The following is a 16,623-nucleotide window of genomic DNA, read 5'->3' as shown; positions in this document are numbered from 1 at the left end:
CTCTGTCTCTCTGTCTCTCTGTCTCTCTCTCTGTGACTATCATAAATAAATGAATTAAAAAAAAATAAAAAAAAAGATATGAAATTCTTTAAAAAAATAAATAAATAAATAAACCCACTCGGCAAATCAGGGCTGTGTGGTCCTCATTTCTTCTTCCCAGTTTAAAAACCTAACACAGAGACGGTAAAACTAATCGCCCCCTGCATCCCCGGAGACCACACGGCGAACGGAGAGCAACAGTTCCATGCCTAGAACACCACGTGGTCCCCAGGTGCATGTTCAAGGTCAAGCAGTCAGGGATGGACAAGCCTTAAGGTCAAGCAGTCAGGGATGGACAAGCCTTAAGGTCAAGCAATCAGGGATGGACAAGCCTTAAGGTCAAGCAGTCAGGGACGAGGACGAGCCTTGAGGTCAGGCGGTCAGGGACAAGCCTCAAGGTCAGATGGTCAGGGTCGGGGATGAGCCTCAAGGTCAGGTGGTCAGGGACAGGGATGAACCTCAAATGACCATACAGCCTTGTTAGCATCTTCTAACTACAAACCCTCTTCCAGGGCCTCTGCTCCTCCCTGAATGGCTGGTGGCGGCTGTGACCCCGTGGGGGGCGGGCACACCTGGCTACCCACCCCTGTCTGCCCAGGACAGGCTCCCAGCCCGGGATGGCAATCCCGCCCAGAGCGTCCCAGGTCACAGAAGGCTCTAGAAACATTTCAGCCATGGCGGAAGACACTCCTCACCAGATTTCAGAACCAGGTGGATTCTTTTCACAAAACTCAACTCACAGACTGAGAAACTGGAAGCACCTGCCCGAGCTTGCCCGACCCCACTCCCTGCCCCCACGCACAGGTCTCTGGGGCCACGTCTCTTCTACCCAGAAAAGCCCGAGGGGAGTCACGTTGGGCAGCCCCTTGCACACCCACCTGCCCTGACCCACCATCAGCAGGCTGGGGCCCTCCACCTTCAGTGGGAAACGATTTTCTGCCTCTGTGGGGGTGCCGGCCGCCAGGCTGCAAACCCCCACCCAGCATGGAGCAGCACCTGCCAGTATCCGCAGGCACCCACCAGGGTGCAGCCAGACCCGGCGTTCCAGAGGAGTTAGACAGGCGCCGATCACCTACTTCCCTGGCCGCCGCCATCCCACCAGTTCAAAAGGATGTGGGCTCAAACGCTGACCCCCATATGGCCCCAGCAGCAAGGATCTACAGCCTAAACAGGTAATATCACAGCCCGCTATGCTTGCAACGCAAACCATCTGGTCCCCGCTTACTGCTGAGCACGGATGGACACGTAGATCATTAAATGTGACGCGGGGAGGATAAACTGGAGCTCAAATGCTCGCTTACTCACGTACAAGGCCGTCGGGGAGGCTTGTGCCCAGGAGGGCCGCGGCCCTGCCCCCTGCGCCCACGCGCGCTCCTCCACACCGGCGGGGCAGCACTACCTGCTTTTCAGGTGAGCTCGCTGGGCCAGGTGCACCTGCTCTTTGAGCCCTGAGCCCCAGGCCGTGGCCCTGTCACAGGTGGGCGAGGGGTGCCTGCTGCCTGCGGGGCGAGCTCTGTGCCCTGGGCTCATGGGGGCATTTCTAAATCCCTCTTTGGATTCTACTGCATCTCCTGACTGCTTTTGCAATTGGAAAATGCAATTTTTGTGTGAGTTTTTCTTAAAGAACAATCACGATGTTTCCACAATCAGTAGCTTCTCCCAGAGTCTCTCTTGGACCAATCCCCCAGTCCCAGCAGAGAGGAAGGCGGCCCGCGGCCCCAGGGGCGCATTCCCACTGTCCTTAGGGACACATCCGTCCTCCCGGCCCCCCACTGGACGGGGCCGCCCGTGGCTTCTCCTTTCTGTCATCGTCGATGCCTCATTGCTCTCTATGTCTGTGTGCCTGCTGGGGGCTGGTGGTCCAGCTGCCCCCCAAGAGGGATGCACGGGAGGCCCGGGCTGGAGCCGTGTGACCCGTGTCAGCTGCCCACTGCTGCCCCCGAGGTCTGAGCTGTGATGGAGCCGGTCCCAAAGCATGGCTGGGGCGTCTGCTGGGCCTCCCGGGAGACGACCGCCCTGGCACATCCCACGCTGTATTCCTTCTACACCTTGTCCCCCAGGAGAGAGCTCACGCAGGAAGAGCTTGCCCGCCACGCAGAGGGGAAGCCACCTCATCTACGCAGCTCCAGCACTCCTGCCTCGGCCTCCAACCTCAGGTCCCGTCCTAAAGGATGTCACTATCACCGGGCGGGGCGGCACCTGCTCCCCACACACCTGGGGAACTGTGAGGCCACCCCGCGTCCCTGATCCTCCTCCTCGCCTCCAGCACCCGGGAAGGGAGGCCCTCAGCAGGGATGGGGGGGGGGAGCAGACCTGGGCTGCCTGGGGCACCCGCCGCCCAGGCCCTCATGTCACGGCTCTGACTCTAGCAGGTCCACTGGCAGGCGTGAGTCAGGATGGCCATGTGTCTCCAAGACTGTCAACCAGACGCCTCCTGCCCAAGGAGTGGCCGCGGCTGCATCCCTGGATGTGTAAGTGCTTGTGGCATGAGCCTCTGGGGAGACGAAGGGCCACACAGTCGTCCCGCCCCGACCAGCCACAGGAGCCAGCAGACCGCGGCCTAAGGACCCGTGCTGACCTCCCAGAGAAAATCACCACACACTCCATGGGTTCGGACATCGATGGGTCATCTCAGCGGCTCTGGGGTTCGCCATCCTGACGCGGGCCCCACTGGGCTGCCGGGCATCCAATGGAGGGACCCATGCTGCCTTCCCAGCCCCCGGGGCCTCCTGTGCTCCCGGGCTCGTGTCCCTGCCTCAGGCTTCGGAGCCGGAGAAGAGGATCGGGATGCACCAGGCCACGCAGGCCACTTTGGCAGAAGCACAGTTTTAAGCTGAAGGCAGCCGAGGAGCGGCACACACAAGGGCTTGCTGCCTCCCCACGAGCCCGCACAACACACACTTTCGATCAGCGTGACCCCGGGAAGGCACCAACATGAGTCTGCCCAGCAAACCTTCCTGAACACCCCGTACTCACCAGTTTCCTATTTGCCTTCCCACAGTTTACTGCCCCAGGAGCCCAAACCGCCTTCCCTTGGCCTTAGCACCTCACAACTTAACCGCTCTTGACTTAAGTGATATATCAGCACCCCCCCACCCCCGTCTAACTGCTTCCTTTGGGTCTTTACTTGCCTGTGAAGCTCCTGTGCATGTGACAATAGTACAACTTGTGTGCCTTTTGTCCTATTAATCTCTCATTTCTTAGTTTAATTCACAGGCCCCACAGACAGAACCTAAGACAGGAGAGGAGAAGCTTTTCCCTCCCTCAATCTGGTGGCATAGCACCTTAGCATCTTCTTTCCCGTCTGCCCTCCTGAGTCTCTCATCAGGCACCCGTGATGACATTTCGGGCCCCTCTGGAGGACCCAGGATCCTGTCCTTAACTCAAACCCTCAATCACACCTGTGAAGTCCCTTTACCACGTAGGATGACACACGGTTGACCCTTCAACAACACTGCGTTGAACTGCGTGGGTGCGGTCCACTCATAGGTGGATTATTTGGGGTACGCATAGGGCATACCATGCATGTCCTTTCCCCTCCCCGTGGTTCCCTTGACGACATCTCCCCCCCTGGTGACTTTATGCCAAGAACAGAGCACGGGATGCAGTCCACATGCAAAACATGTGTTAACTGACTGTGGATGTCACAGGCGAGGCTCCTGGTCAACAGCAGGCTTTTGGGGGACATGGAAGCTCCCCTCCCCCACACCGTTCAAGGTCAACTGCGGGGCAGGTTCCAGGGGTGAGGACGTGGACGAGCCTGGGGGCAGTGTGCAGCCTCCTGCAGCCCCCAAGGCTACTTGATGATATGGCCCCGCATGATGAGCACAGCTCCCAGCTCTTGTAGAAAAAGTGAGGTTTGTGGATTTAAAGCTCCCAGTTTCTTCATGCAGAGAAGTAACAGGCAACTGGGATCCTGGGATGTCCAGACCACACCTGTGTGCCTCCTGTGAGCTCCAGCCCACCTGGGTGCCCCACAGAACAGGGGTGCTGCAGGGCTGGGGGTGGGGGGCAGCAGGGTGCACACCTTCCACGGGGGCTGGGGGTCTGGTGCTAAGGGTGGGGGCCCAGGGCTGTGGGGGGCGGCAGGGTGCACACTTTCTGGGGGCTGGGGGTGGGAGTCCATGGGGGGGGCCAACACGGTCGAGTGCGCCCTGAAACCAGGGGCAGGGCACCCGCCAGGTAATGTGAGTTTTAGGGACGTGGGCAGAATAAAAATGTGACTGAGTGTTAACAAGGAGAGGCAAGTAACAAGGAAACCAGCACATTCCAAGGCCGGCCTGGCCCGACTGGTCTTTCAGATGCAAATTCTACCCCAATTCTGGAAGGTTTACAAGCACCCCGTGGAGAGCCAGGCCAGAGGAATTCCCCAGAACAAGCGCTCACAGTTCCCAGCCACAGGCACTCCCCCCACTGGGTCCTTCTACGAAGCCCCTCAACCCCAGAGGCCTCTTCAGGCAGGCGCTGTGGGGTCCTTGGGGTGGGGGGCCCAGTCCCACCCCCCACCCACCCCAGGGGCCGCACCAGCCTGTCTCCTGAGCCAGACAGGCCAGGGCGCCTGGCATGACCCTCGTGGTGCCAAGTACGATGCAGTGGGGACCCCGGACGGCACCTGGCCTGCCCCCGTGTGCAGAGCCAGCAGGGCCGGGAGCCTGTCCTACTGACTCCACCCACCTGCCCCCCGCCACTCCCAAGATGCCCATGGCCTTCGCTGGCTTCCCTGCAGAGCCCATGAGACACTGAGACACATCTGCTGTGACACGTCCACGGGGACCTGGACGAGCCACCCAGGCCAATGAGCGGCTGCCCAGAATCATAGACAGACTCCCCCGGCCCTAGAGCTGGCCACTCATGCCTCGGTCACGGGGGGCGGGGGAGGATGCCCACCTGCCCACTCAGCTCGCTTGTCCACAGCAGAGCTGTCAGAGCCGGGAAAGCACAGGGCCGTCCACAAGAATGATGAGAAGCGCAGGGATGGGCAGGGACCCGGCCTCCCCGTGCCAGGGAGCCCGGTCAGCGAGGGGGCATGGCCGCACGTCACCCCACTCCTTCAGGGGCCTGAACACCATCACACGCCCGAGGCCTGAGAACAAGATCAAACTCAGATCCAGACGTGTCCTGGCACCCAGGGTTGGTACACGCTCCTGATTCTTCCAGCAGGAAAAACCCCGCTGGACTCCTGCCAACAAGCCAGACCCCCGCCGCCCACCCAGCCGGCCTCACCTCTCCAGGGCCGCGCTTGCCGGCAGTCCCCGACCGACGCTGGCTGCGGAGGGACGGCGCTCAGAACCCGTCTGGCCCCGCCGCCCCCTGCTTGCGAGGGCCTGACCTGCAGGGCGTCTGTCCTGGCACCGCGAGGTGTCCAGGGCACAGCGTGGGGGGGGGGCGGGGACCAGCCACGGCACCACAAGGGACCCTTCAGCAACAGGACAAGGCCCCGCGGGGAGCCCCCCTCGGGCCGTGGAACACGCTTGCCCCATTCTCTCCCTATCAATGGCAGGCTGTGCGGGATGTGGGCCTGATTGTTCTCCTGTGTGGGCCCATTGAGGGCACCGGGGGGCCTGGCCCAGGAGGGGGAAGGAACACCACTCCCTCGAGAAGAAGGGGACCAGGAGCCACGAGAGGGCAAACAAGGGGTCCCTCCGAGAGCCTGAGGGTCACACAGGCCAGGCCACAGCTGGTCCCCGATGCCTTGGGGCTCCAGGCCGAGGAGGGGGGAGCTGCTCCCCGGCAGGCTCTCCTGAGGGGCCCTGGGTGACCCCTCTGAACCTCAGTGTCCAGCCTGGGAAACACGGACAGTCGGGGCACCCAGGCTAGCAGTCAGGGCAGGGGAGGCAGGGACACAACCATGGCACAGTTGGGCACAACGAGACTCAGCCAGGAAACCAAACCAAGGGCTGACCACAGCCCCTCCACATGGCCCCTGCGCTAGCCACCTGTGAAGGGTGGACAGGGTGTCCCCAGGACCCTGCAGACCTGGACAGGGAACAGGGAGGGGATGGGAGTGCCCACACCTGGTCATGAACACACCCGAGCACATGGGCAGCAGGCAGGGAGGCCCCCACTGTGGCCCCAGACAACTGCGCGCCCCACCACGGGAGGACGCGGGCCGGGGACGCCGCACGGCTTGATGGCCGAGGGCACTGACCTCTGCGGGCCACCCACAGTGCCACTGAGCCACCAAGACAGAGGGCCGGCGTACGGGACGCGTCCAGTGCTGAGGGATGCAGGCCCTGCCTGGAAGGGCCCCACCTGGTCCCAGGTACCTGCTCCAGGGACCTCTGCCCCGCCCCGAGCCTTTGGGGACGGCACTCTGAGCACCAGGCCCGGGAGCAGCAGCAAGACAGACAGGGCGGCCACAGCAGGTGCTCGCATGGGTCCTGTGGGGGGACTTGTGCCCTGGCCGGCGGCATGGGGCAGCTCCAGGCGGTGCCGTCGGAGCCCAAGAGGCCGCGCTCCAGGGCACATGTGCCGGGGGAGCCGGGGCTACACGGTCAGGACAGTAGACACAGCGAGACTGCACCCAGCATGGGCTGCCAGGGGCCTCCGTCGCACCAGCATCACGAAAACCCTTTACTCTGTCGTCAGGAGAGGCACACAGCGCTTCTGGCTTCACGGCTGTCCCGAGGCCACAAACTCAAGTATTCCTCGTGCTCTGATTGGAATCGCACCCAATGTGCTACCTGGAGACTCTCCTCAAGTCTGCGACACACCCTGAAACCGAGGCTATTTTCACAGACCGGCACTAATGAGCCGCCCGTGTAAAGACGAGCTTCTGAATTCAGTCTCATCCCCGTCACAAAGGCGCTCAGTGTGGGCTCCGCGGCCCAGCTCAGAGTGGGAGCACCCAGCAGGACCCTGGGCCCAGCGCCCACCCAGGGCTCAGGAAGGAGCCAGGGAGGGCTCTACTTGCACCAGCCTACCTTAGGTACGTGCTTCGCTTCCTGAGAAAGGAGGCGGCCACCCCACTGCACAAACTTCGGCCAAGTGAAAACCAGCGGGCTTGTGCTCAAGTTCACGTCTTAGCATCGGTTTCGAGCATCAGTCCAACCCCTGAGCCCAAGGATGCACCACGTGTAACTCTGCCACTGGAACCCGGCCCTGTAACAGCACCTGCCAGGCTGCGGAGAGGCCTGAGGGGCACAGAGCGGCCTGCCTCAGTTTCACCAGGAGCAGTCCAGACATCACCCTCTCTCGGAACCTGGCCCTCGCCGTGCGGGCCACCCCGACACGGGCTTCTGTCCTGGAGACCCCTCCCCTGCACAAGGCCACGCCAACCCCCTTGTCTCTGCCCTCTGCGGGGGCACCTTCCACCAGCCACACGAGCCGCATGCTCCTCACCCTTCAAACACACCGAGGACCTCTGGGTAAGTGGCCCTGATCTCCCCGGAAGGATGAAGTCTCCATGGACGGGCCACCGAGGGGTGCTCCCTAGGGGTCTGCATGGTGGGGGGGCTGCATCAGGGTCCCAGCTTGAGAAGGGGGCAAAGGAGCCCAGGGGCGGGAGGAGAGGCCAGCACCCAGCAAGCCTGGGGGCTCCTCCTTGGGGCTGTAGGGTCCCTAGTGCCCGGCCCCCAGGCCCCCAGCCTCCCAACCCTCCACTCACTGATGGCGGCCCGTCCTCCTCTCAGACTTCTCGCCAGTCCAGTGCCTCCTGCCCCTCCTGCCTCAGCCCTTCCTGCAGGGCCTGCACCCAAACCCCGTGAGCTCGGGCCCCCTGCTCCCTGGCACAGGGTGGGGCCAGGGTGACCACCTCCCGCAGGGGACCCTCGCCCCGAGCACAGGGAGTAGTGGACACGGTGGGGGGGGTTTCCCCGGGCACCCATCTGTGCTGAAACATGTCTCTTCCCCACCAGACATGCTGCTCCAGCACCTGTACACGTGCACATCCTTCAGCTGTGGGGGTGAGCCTGCCACGGGCCAGGCAGGGGCCCCGGGAGCCCAGAGGTGTCCTTCCTCACCTGCTCACCAGCATGGCCTCGGCCTACAGCTTCCTGCCCTCCTCCCAGGGGACCCGCTGTCTCTCCTCCCCCTCCTCCCAGGGAGCCCACTTCCCCTCCTCCTCCCCCTCTTCCTACCTCTCCTCCTCCCCCTCCTCCCCAGGAAGCCTGCTTTCCTCCTCCCCCTCCTCCTCTCCCCCTTCCAAGGGGGCCTACTCCCCATCTTCCTCCCTCCTCCCCTCCTCTCCTCCTCCCAGGGACTTGCTCCCCCTCCTCCTCTTCTCCTCCCAGGGGCCCACTCCCCATCCTCCTCCCCCTCCTTCCAGGGGGCCTGCTCTCCGTCCTCCCCTCCTGCCCACAGGGCGTGCTCCCCATTTTTCTCCCATGGAGAAGCTCCCAGGTCACCCTCTGCTGACCTCGGAGCAGATGGGCCACAGTCTGGTCCTGGGGAGATTCCAGTCACACTGGTATTTGGGAAAGAAGTGAGCCTGCCTTGTACTGTGGACCCTGCCCCCCCAGGCCTGCCAGCCGTGAAGCAGGCTAGGCGGCCCCCAGCATGAGCTACTGAAGGAGGACTTGCGTGGGGCAGAGAGTGAGTGGACAGCCTGGGCCTGCGGTGCCCACACCCACCCCACCCCCACCCCAGCTGAGGCCAGCGTCCTCAGGTGCTAGTCCTCAGTCCTGTGTGGGGTGCGGCGCATGGAGCTCCAGGGACACCTCCACCCGCCGTGTGGGCAGGGCCAGGGTCACAAGAGGGTGAGTACAGGCAGGACCTCTCCAGGCTCCCGGCACGGAGGGGGGTGCACCCCAGCTCGGGTGGCAGAAGCCCAGGCACAGACGGTGTAGGGCGAACACAGAGGCATTTGGAGGACACCAGGGATGTCTGAGGACAAAGGGTGCTGCTGCTCAGAGGGCCTGAGCCAGTGACTGATAAGATGAGGGTGCCCAGTCAGACACAATACCCAGCTGCAACATGTGTGCACTGGCTCCGACAACTGCATACAGGGATGCAACTGCATCCCTCCTGTGCACACGTGCACCCCTGCTGTGCACATGCACCCCTCCCATGTATGCATGTACCCCCGCCATGCACACGTGTGCCCACCTGCCGTGCACATGCACCCCTCCCATGCACACGTGCACCCCTGCCATGCATATATATACCCCGCTGTGCAAAGCACCATCCATGCACACACACACACTGCCACATACATGCACCCGTCCACCATGCACACACACTGCACCCCCACGCACATGCACACTCCTGCCATGCACATGTACCCCCCACATGCACACGCACACCCCCACATGCGCACACATGTCCCACCATCCACAAAGAAAAGCACTCATGCACAGAAGAAACCCAGGCCATGGCATGTCCCCAACATGATGGTGGAGCCAGTGGGATGTGCTATGGGGCCACTCCCCCGTGGCGACCCTGTGTGTTCAGGGCCTTGTTCCTCAGATGCTACTGCTTCACTTATTTCATAAACCTTTAAAACTCTGTGTGTGCCGAGGAGTAGTTTAATGCAGTGTGACTGTCCCTCTGTCCCTTGCGTCTGGCTCCCCGCTGCACCTACACCACACTGTCCTCTCTGCTGCCTCTGGCAGCACAGCTATCCTGTGTCCACCCAAATCACCCTCTGCCCACAAGACATGGGAACGTGTCAGTGTGCACACGGGCTCACAGGTGCATACCCAGGATTGTCGCCATAACATCTCACCGTGTCCCAGAGCACAGGAAAGGGGGTTCCTTCCTCAGCTGTGGAAACATACCACACGGCCGCTACCAGTGAGACACTGGTGCACCATAGGCACCCAGGTCAGTGGGATGGATGCGAGAACCCCCAAAGGGAACCCACGTATGTGAGCCCAGGACACCTTGCAGACTGGAAGCTCAGCTCACTGGCTGACTACTTGGTGTGGCACAGTGGAAGGACATAAAATCAGGCTCCTCCGCCCTCAAAAATCTGATCCCACATTACGCGAGAGCATACTAGATGTGCTCAAGAGCTGATCCAAAGCGACATAGCCCCCGCCAGGCAATCGAGAGACAGATCTGCCTGGGTGATCTTCCCGGCAGACCCGGAGCCAGAAACCAGAGGTGACGAGAGACACACAGTCAGCTGCAAAATGACCTCATGTTGGTGGCAAATGACACAGTGACCCAAGAAAGAACCAAACAACAGAGCGGGGAGCCCGTATCTTCAGGGCAGAAGGGAACCACCCACGCCCGTGAACATCTACAGACAGGCGAGGAAGGACACGGGCCCAGAACACGAGTGGATGATTCACACACAGAGGGATCGCTGCACCTGTGAGCGAAGAGCCCACCTTGGCGGCGCGGGGCCCGCACGTCCTGCAGCTCTGCCCCTTGCAGGCCGACGGGTCAGGCAGTCCCCTCGTGCCCGCCGCGCTCAGGGCGGGCACACGGCCTCACGGGGAGGCGGCAGCTGTCAGACACCCGCGCAGATGCATGTGGCACAATCTGTAGAACAAAGAGGCGCCCCCCCACCCCGGCCCGGCGGTACCTCTCCCTGAAGGCCACGCACTGAATTACAGCCCCTGCGTGTGGCCGCCCTATTTAGGGCAGCACTGTTTACACTGGCTGCGTCTTCCTTTCCTGTGGCGTCTCCAACAAATGACCATAAACTGGGTGGCTCAGAACAACAGAAATCTATTCTCCCGCAGTCCTGGAGGCCGCAAGTCTAAAATCGGTCTTGCTGGGCTGAAATGATGGGGTCAGCAGGGCCGTGTCCTCTCTGGGGGCTCTGGGGGAGGACCCCCTCCCTGCCTTCTCCAGCTTCTGGTGGCTGCCGGCATCCCTTCATTCGCGGCCATGGCATTAGTCAGGGTCCCCAGGGGCACAGAATCGATGGGATGTACACACAGAAAGAGATTACTTATTATAAATCATATCACACGGTCCTGCAGGCTGATTGGTCCTGATATGTGCAGTCGGCAAGCTGGACACCCCAGGGGAGCGGAGGACAGGAGTCCTAGCTCCAGTCCAGATCTGGGAGCCAGAGACGACGGCGACCCAGCTCAGAGCAGCTGTGCAGCCAGCACGGGAATTCTCACTTACACCGCCTCTCAGCTCCGTTCAGGCCCTCGACTGATTGGACGAGGCCCACCCTCATTGAGGATGACAATCTGCTTTACTCGGTCTTCTGATTCAAACACTAATCCCATCCAGAAACACCCTTGCAGACATGCCCAGAATCCCACTGGACCAAGTATCTGGGCACCGGCGGCCCGCCAAGCTACCACCTAAAACCAGCCACTGTGCCCATGCAACTCCGACCCGTCTTCTGTCCTCACGTCACGTCCTCCTCTTGTCCTCAACGGCCTGACTCCTGCCTCACTCTCAGAAGGTCACTGTGGTGCACTGAGGGCCCACCAGGCCACCCAGGATCTCGTCCCCATGTCAACACCCTTCACGGAACCACACAGGCACAGACCCTGGGTCTAGACATAGCTGCACCCAAAGTTCCAGGGACCGGAGCCTGACTTTGTTGATGGCCGTTCTCAAGTTCACAAGGGACCACAGGTCCAATCCAGGAGCGTGGGTGAGTGGCTCCATGTGGGACCCAGTGCTAGGTCATAAAGGAACCCTGGCCAGGGGGTAATCATCCCTCTTCCCAACCCCAGATACAGCCACGAGGACAAGATACAGCACCTCCTGTCTGTAACAGAGGCGCCAGCCTCTCTCGGGTTACAGGGAGGCAGGGTGAAGACCCTGGCTACTGTGTGCCTGCAAAAATGAGCATCCCCCTGGCCTCAGGGTGGGGCGGGGAGGGGGGTCGTCCACGACCCCAGGTAGTCACTTATCCCTTTCCTGGGAGATAGGCACAAAGAGTGTCGATGTTGAGGTCTACCCCGGAGAAGGGAGGCGCCTCCTTCCTAAGAGCTCCCCCGCTCCCACACCACGCAGGCTGCGCACCGTCCTAACAGCCAGCCAGGGCTCCCCTGTGGCTGGCTCTGCCTCCCCCACACACACCCCCTGCCAGCCTCCAGAGGCCTGTGTACCCAGCAGCTCAGAACCCCCTGTGGAGCTCCGCCAGGGTGCACCCTGGGACGTGTGCCCTGAGCAGCCCACCCTTGCCGCCCCGCACACACAGCCACTGAGACCCCTCCCCACCTCCATGCACCAAGTCCCACCCCGGGGTCGTAACAGGCTGCCCATCCTGATTCCCACACAGCCAGCTTCACCTGACGGATGGACGGACAGATGGAGGCTCTTTGACAGCAAGCAGCCCACCCGTCTGGAGACCCACACGCTGCTGCAGCAGGTGCCCACCCCTTGGCAGGTCCACAGACATCGTCCAGTGCCAGGCTTAGGGCCCCAGGCCTTCCTCCCCTCCATGCCTCACCTGACCCACGCCTGCCATCCCACCTCCCAAGGTTGAGACGCTTCCTAGGGGCTCGGGGAGCTGCCCCCACGGGACCCTCCATGCTTCCAGCTGCTCTGCCCAGCGCCGGGGCATCCTCGACCCCCACCCACCCCAACTCAGTCAGCAAGTCCCCCGACTCTGCTCCCGGGAAGGCCCAGCAGGCCATCCTCCCACCCTGGCTGCTGTAGCCAGCCGGCCTGTGCCACCACGTCCTCTCCAGACCATCTCGCAGCCCCCCTGCCCCCACCATGTCCCATGCCCCAGAAGCCATGGGCCACCCAAACCCTTGGCTCCGGGCTCCCACCTCGGCATCCCCAGTGCCAAGCAGCTCCCAGGTCCCCCTTGTGCCCCGAACATGGGAGGCCTGCTGCAGCCTCAGGGCCTTTGTGGCTGCTGTTCCCTCCCGCCTGGAGCACTACTCCCCAAACCCAGGCGCAGCCCGTCTCCCCTTCCCCAACCACCTTCCTCAGCGAGGTCCTCCTTCCTCCTGTGCTCCCGGGACCACCTCACGGCTCGTAACCCACTTACTGGTCCCGCGGTCTCTCCGTCCTCCCCGACACCGGAGTGCACACCCCATGCGGAGGCCCCAATGCCCAGCAGGGGAGGTCAGCGCACAGATGGGGTCTGGAGGGGCCAGAGGGGAGCCGGGGCTTGCCGCCCTGGGCCAGCCAGGCCATCCCAATGCCGCGCCCAGGCCGTGTGTGCCCCAGACGGCAGCGGGCCGAGGGGAGAGCCTGGGGACGGGCATGTGGACGAGAACGCGGCTGACGCTCCAGCAGCGGGTGATGAAAGGCCCGTTTCACTGGCTTCACCCACGAGCATGACAGCAGCGCCGGAGCAAAACGGGCCATTGTGGGATATAAATAGCCCAGCCAGATGTGGACCCGCCTGCAGGGTGCTCCCCAGGGCTCCAGCCCAGCCCCCCATCAGCGGGGCCCTGGGAAGCCACAGCAACCCTGCACCCAGAGACAGGACAGGGTCCACTGCCGAACCCCCTCCCACCAGGACAGGGTCCACTGCCAAACCCCTCCCACCAGGACAGGGTTCCGTGCCCATCTCCCTCCCGTCAGGACAGGGTCCTGCGCCCGTCCCCCTCCCACCAGGACAGGGTCCTGCACCCGTCCCCCTCCCACCAGGACAGGGTTCCATGCCCATCCCCCCTCCCACCAGGACAGGGTCCTGCGCCCGTCCCCCTCCCACCAGGACAGGGTTCCATGCCCATCCCCCCTCCCACCAGGACAGGGTCCTGCGCCCGTCCCCCTCCCACCAGGACAGGGTCCTGCGCCCATCCCCCTCCCACCAGGACAGGGTTCCGTGCCTGTCCCCCTCCCGCCAGGACAGGGTCCTGCGCCCATCCCCCTCCCACCAGGACAGGGTTTGTGCCTGTCCCCCTCCCACCAGGACAGGGTCCTGCGCCCGTCCCCCTCCCACCAGGACAGGGTTCCATGCCCATCCCCCCTCCCACCAGGACAGGGTCCTGCGCCCGTCCCCCTCCCACCAGGACAGGGTCCTGCGCCCATCCCCCTCCCACCAGGACAGGGTTCCGTGCCTGTCCCCCTCCCGCCAGGACAGGGTCCTGCGCCCATTCCCCTCCCACCAGGACAGGGTTTGTGCCTGTCCCCCTCCCACCAGGACAGGGTCCTGCGCCCGTCCCCCCTCCCACCAGGACAGGGTTCTGTGCCCATCCCCCTCCCGACAGGACAGGGTCCCACGCCCGTCCTCCTCCCACCAGGACACAGCCAGCGGTTCGCTGATGCCACTGCCACGCAGTGTGAGCAGGAGGTGGTCGTGTAGAGGCCAGGCTGCGGGCCATGGCTCGGCCCCTTATGCACAGCACACAGGGACACAGGAGCAGGGATCGGGGAGCCAGGGTGGCCCTTCAGGGATTGAGCACGTTCACAAAGCAGGGGGCTGAGTCCCCCCACAGGAGATGCAGTATGAGCACCAAGCCCATGTCTCTGGCAAGGGTCGCCCCCCATGAGTCAGTGCGGCAGGGATGCAGGACCAAGGAGGCTCACAGAGGCTCTTTCCCTATACTCCAGGCCCCGAGGACCCGTGACGAATCAGCATCCCCACCCCTGGGCCGGCCTGACAGATGCGGGAAGTCACAGAGGTGGTCCAGGGCGCCTGTGTGGCTCCGTCTCTGAAGTGTCTGCCTTCAGATCAGGTCATGATCTCAGTGTCCTGGGATCGAGTCCTGCATCGGGCTCCCTGCTTGGCAGGGAGTGTGCTCCTTCCTCTGTCCCCCCCTCCGTTCGTGCGCACAGGCGCTCGCACTCTCTCTTTCTCTCTTAAATAATAAGTAAAATGTTTAGAAAAAAAAAAAAGCAGTCCAGATCCATGCTTCCAACAGAAATGCCAGGTGAGCCACATGTGTCATTTCAGATGCACCCAAAAGTCACATTGAAAGAGTAAGAACAAACAGGTGATGTTAGCTCTTAGAACATAGTCCAATACACATCCAAAGCACGATCACAGGTAGCTCCCAGCATCATGAACAGAACCACCTCCGGTCAGTCCCTCTTGACCCTGGGCCTTTACAGCCTGTGCTGTTATCCACGCCCATAGCTCTGACCAGCCGCTGCACCAGCTCCGTGCCCCCGTGGTGTCGGACCGTGCAGCAGGTGTGACGCATGAGCAAGTGGTATCGTCCCCGTGAGGTTCTGATGTCAGAGCCAGTGCAGGACCAGCTGTGGCCGACAGTGTGGCAGCTCCTGGTCACCACAGACCCAATGGGGTCAGCGCTGTGCAGCTGTCACAGCCAGAGGGCCTGCCCCCCAGTCCTGGCTCCAAGGAGCCCAGGCCTCAGCAAGGTGCACCCACAGCTCCGCCCACGCCTCATCAGCGGCCTGTCAGTTGGCCTGTCGTTCAGTCTGTACCGTGGGCCTTGGGTTGGACTTTGGGCTAAGACCATGTGCAGACCCGAGTTGGGAGGAAGTTGGTTCCACACTGATGTTAACCAGTCGTGAAATGTGAGCTCCTCACGTACACAGTCTTCAGACACGAAAAGTCCAGACCACTCACCCTCAGATCAGCGCCATGGGACCCTGGGCGCCCTCAGGGGTGGTCCTGGGCCACGTGGGGGTGACCGCATCCCGGGGCTGCAGCTGGACCACCAGACAGACCCTCCCAGGTCCTCAAACACACACACAGCAGTCCCTCTCCCCGCGCTGCAGGGCGCTGCAGGACACCGCACGCCACCTGCTGTGCACGAAGCACCCATCCCATGGACGGTGGCCCCCCCCCACGGATGGCGCCCCCCCTACCCCTACCCTGGCAGCCAGGTGGCCCGCGCCACGGCTCAGCAAGACTGTGGGACTGTTAGCTATCTGGCGCCAACACAACAAAGGTGCTCAGGGCAGATGGCTCTCCGCCTCCCATCAGCGCGTCCGCCCAGGCTGTACGACTTTGGGTCTAACAGAAAAATTGCAGGTGAGACATAAAATTACATCCGTTGCAGACAGGCGTCCCTGTGGACCTATCCCAGGAAGCCACGGAGGCCCTCTGGGCCCGTTGGGTCACATGCTCCAGGGAAGCTCACCTACAGGTGGCACCCCCTGCACCCCGACCATCGGCCCTCAAAGCCAGCCTCCCAGACGGCTGTCCCTGTGACAAGGGCAGCACCCCTTCGGGGTTCAGGCTGTGTGTGTCTCTTGGACCCTCGTCAGACGGACCAGCATCACCATGCTGGTGATGGAAGATTGCCTCCGCTCTGTCCCCACACAGAGAACCCCCTGATGCAAAGCTTCCTCCAAACCACCTCAGGCTGGAAAAGCGAATCCCTCACGTGAGCCGCTTTTCTGCTTGGACACGCACTCTAGAATCTACTTTTAAATCTAAGTGTTCCCTTTTTTTTTTTTAATTTTTATTTATTTATGATAGTCACACAGAGAGAGAGAGAGAGAGAGAGAGAGGCAGAGACACAGGCACAGGGAGAAGCAGGCTCCATGCACCGGGAGCCCGATGTGGGATTCGATCCTGGGTCTCCAGGATCGCGCCCTGGGCCAAAGGCAGGCGCTAAACCACTGCGCCACCCAGGGATCCCCTAAGTGTTCCCTTTTAATGTGCCTTTTGCAAGCAGACGATTTGTGATGTGAAAGGTTAACGCCAGAGCAGGGGGTTTTCTGACATGGGAGGGAGAGCCCCCTTGGCCCCCCGAGTCAGGGTAGGCCAGGCTAGGCCCCCAAGAGCCACAGCAGGGCAGGCTTCCTGGGGAGGATGCGGTGGGGGGACTCAAACCTCCCGTGGAC

At 62.3% G+C, this 16,623-nt stretch overlaps 1 protein-coding gene across 2 annotated transcripts in view; it reads right to left on the bottom strand.

Annotated features, from left to right (window-relative positions):
• The window catches only part of SEMA4D (semaphorin 4D), a 58,950-nt gene extending 45,885 nt beyond the window's left edge, over positions 1-13,065 (bottom strand). For both annotated transcript variants that reach the window (XM_055311751.1, XM_055311750.1), the window contains exon 1: positions 12,902-13,065. In XM_055311751.1, coding sequence (XP_055167726.1) covers positions 12,902-13,050 — 149 coding nt within the window. In that variant the 5' untranslated portion in view covers positions 13,051-13,065. The remainder of the gene's footprint in view (positions 1-12,901) is intronic.
• Between the last annotated feature and the right edge of the window lie 3,558 nt (positions 13,066-16,623).

The sequence above is a fragment of the Nyctereutes procyonoides genome, unplaced genomic scaffold (assembly GCF_905146905.1).
Source record: "Nyctereutes procyonoides isolate TBG_1078 unplaced genomic scaffold, NYPRO_anot_genome, whole genome shotgun sequence".
Classification (NCBI taxonomy): domain Eukaryota; kingdom Metazoa; phylum Chordata; class Mammalia; order Carnivora; family Canidae; genus Nyctereutes; species Nyctereutes procyonoides.
The sequence above is the reverse complement of the archived record's forward strand: the minus strand, read 5'-3'. Positions and strand labels throughout refer to the sequence as shown.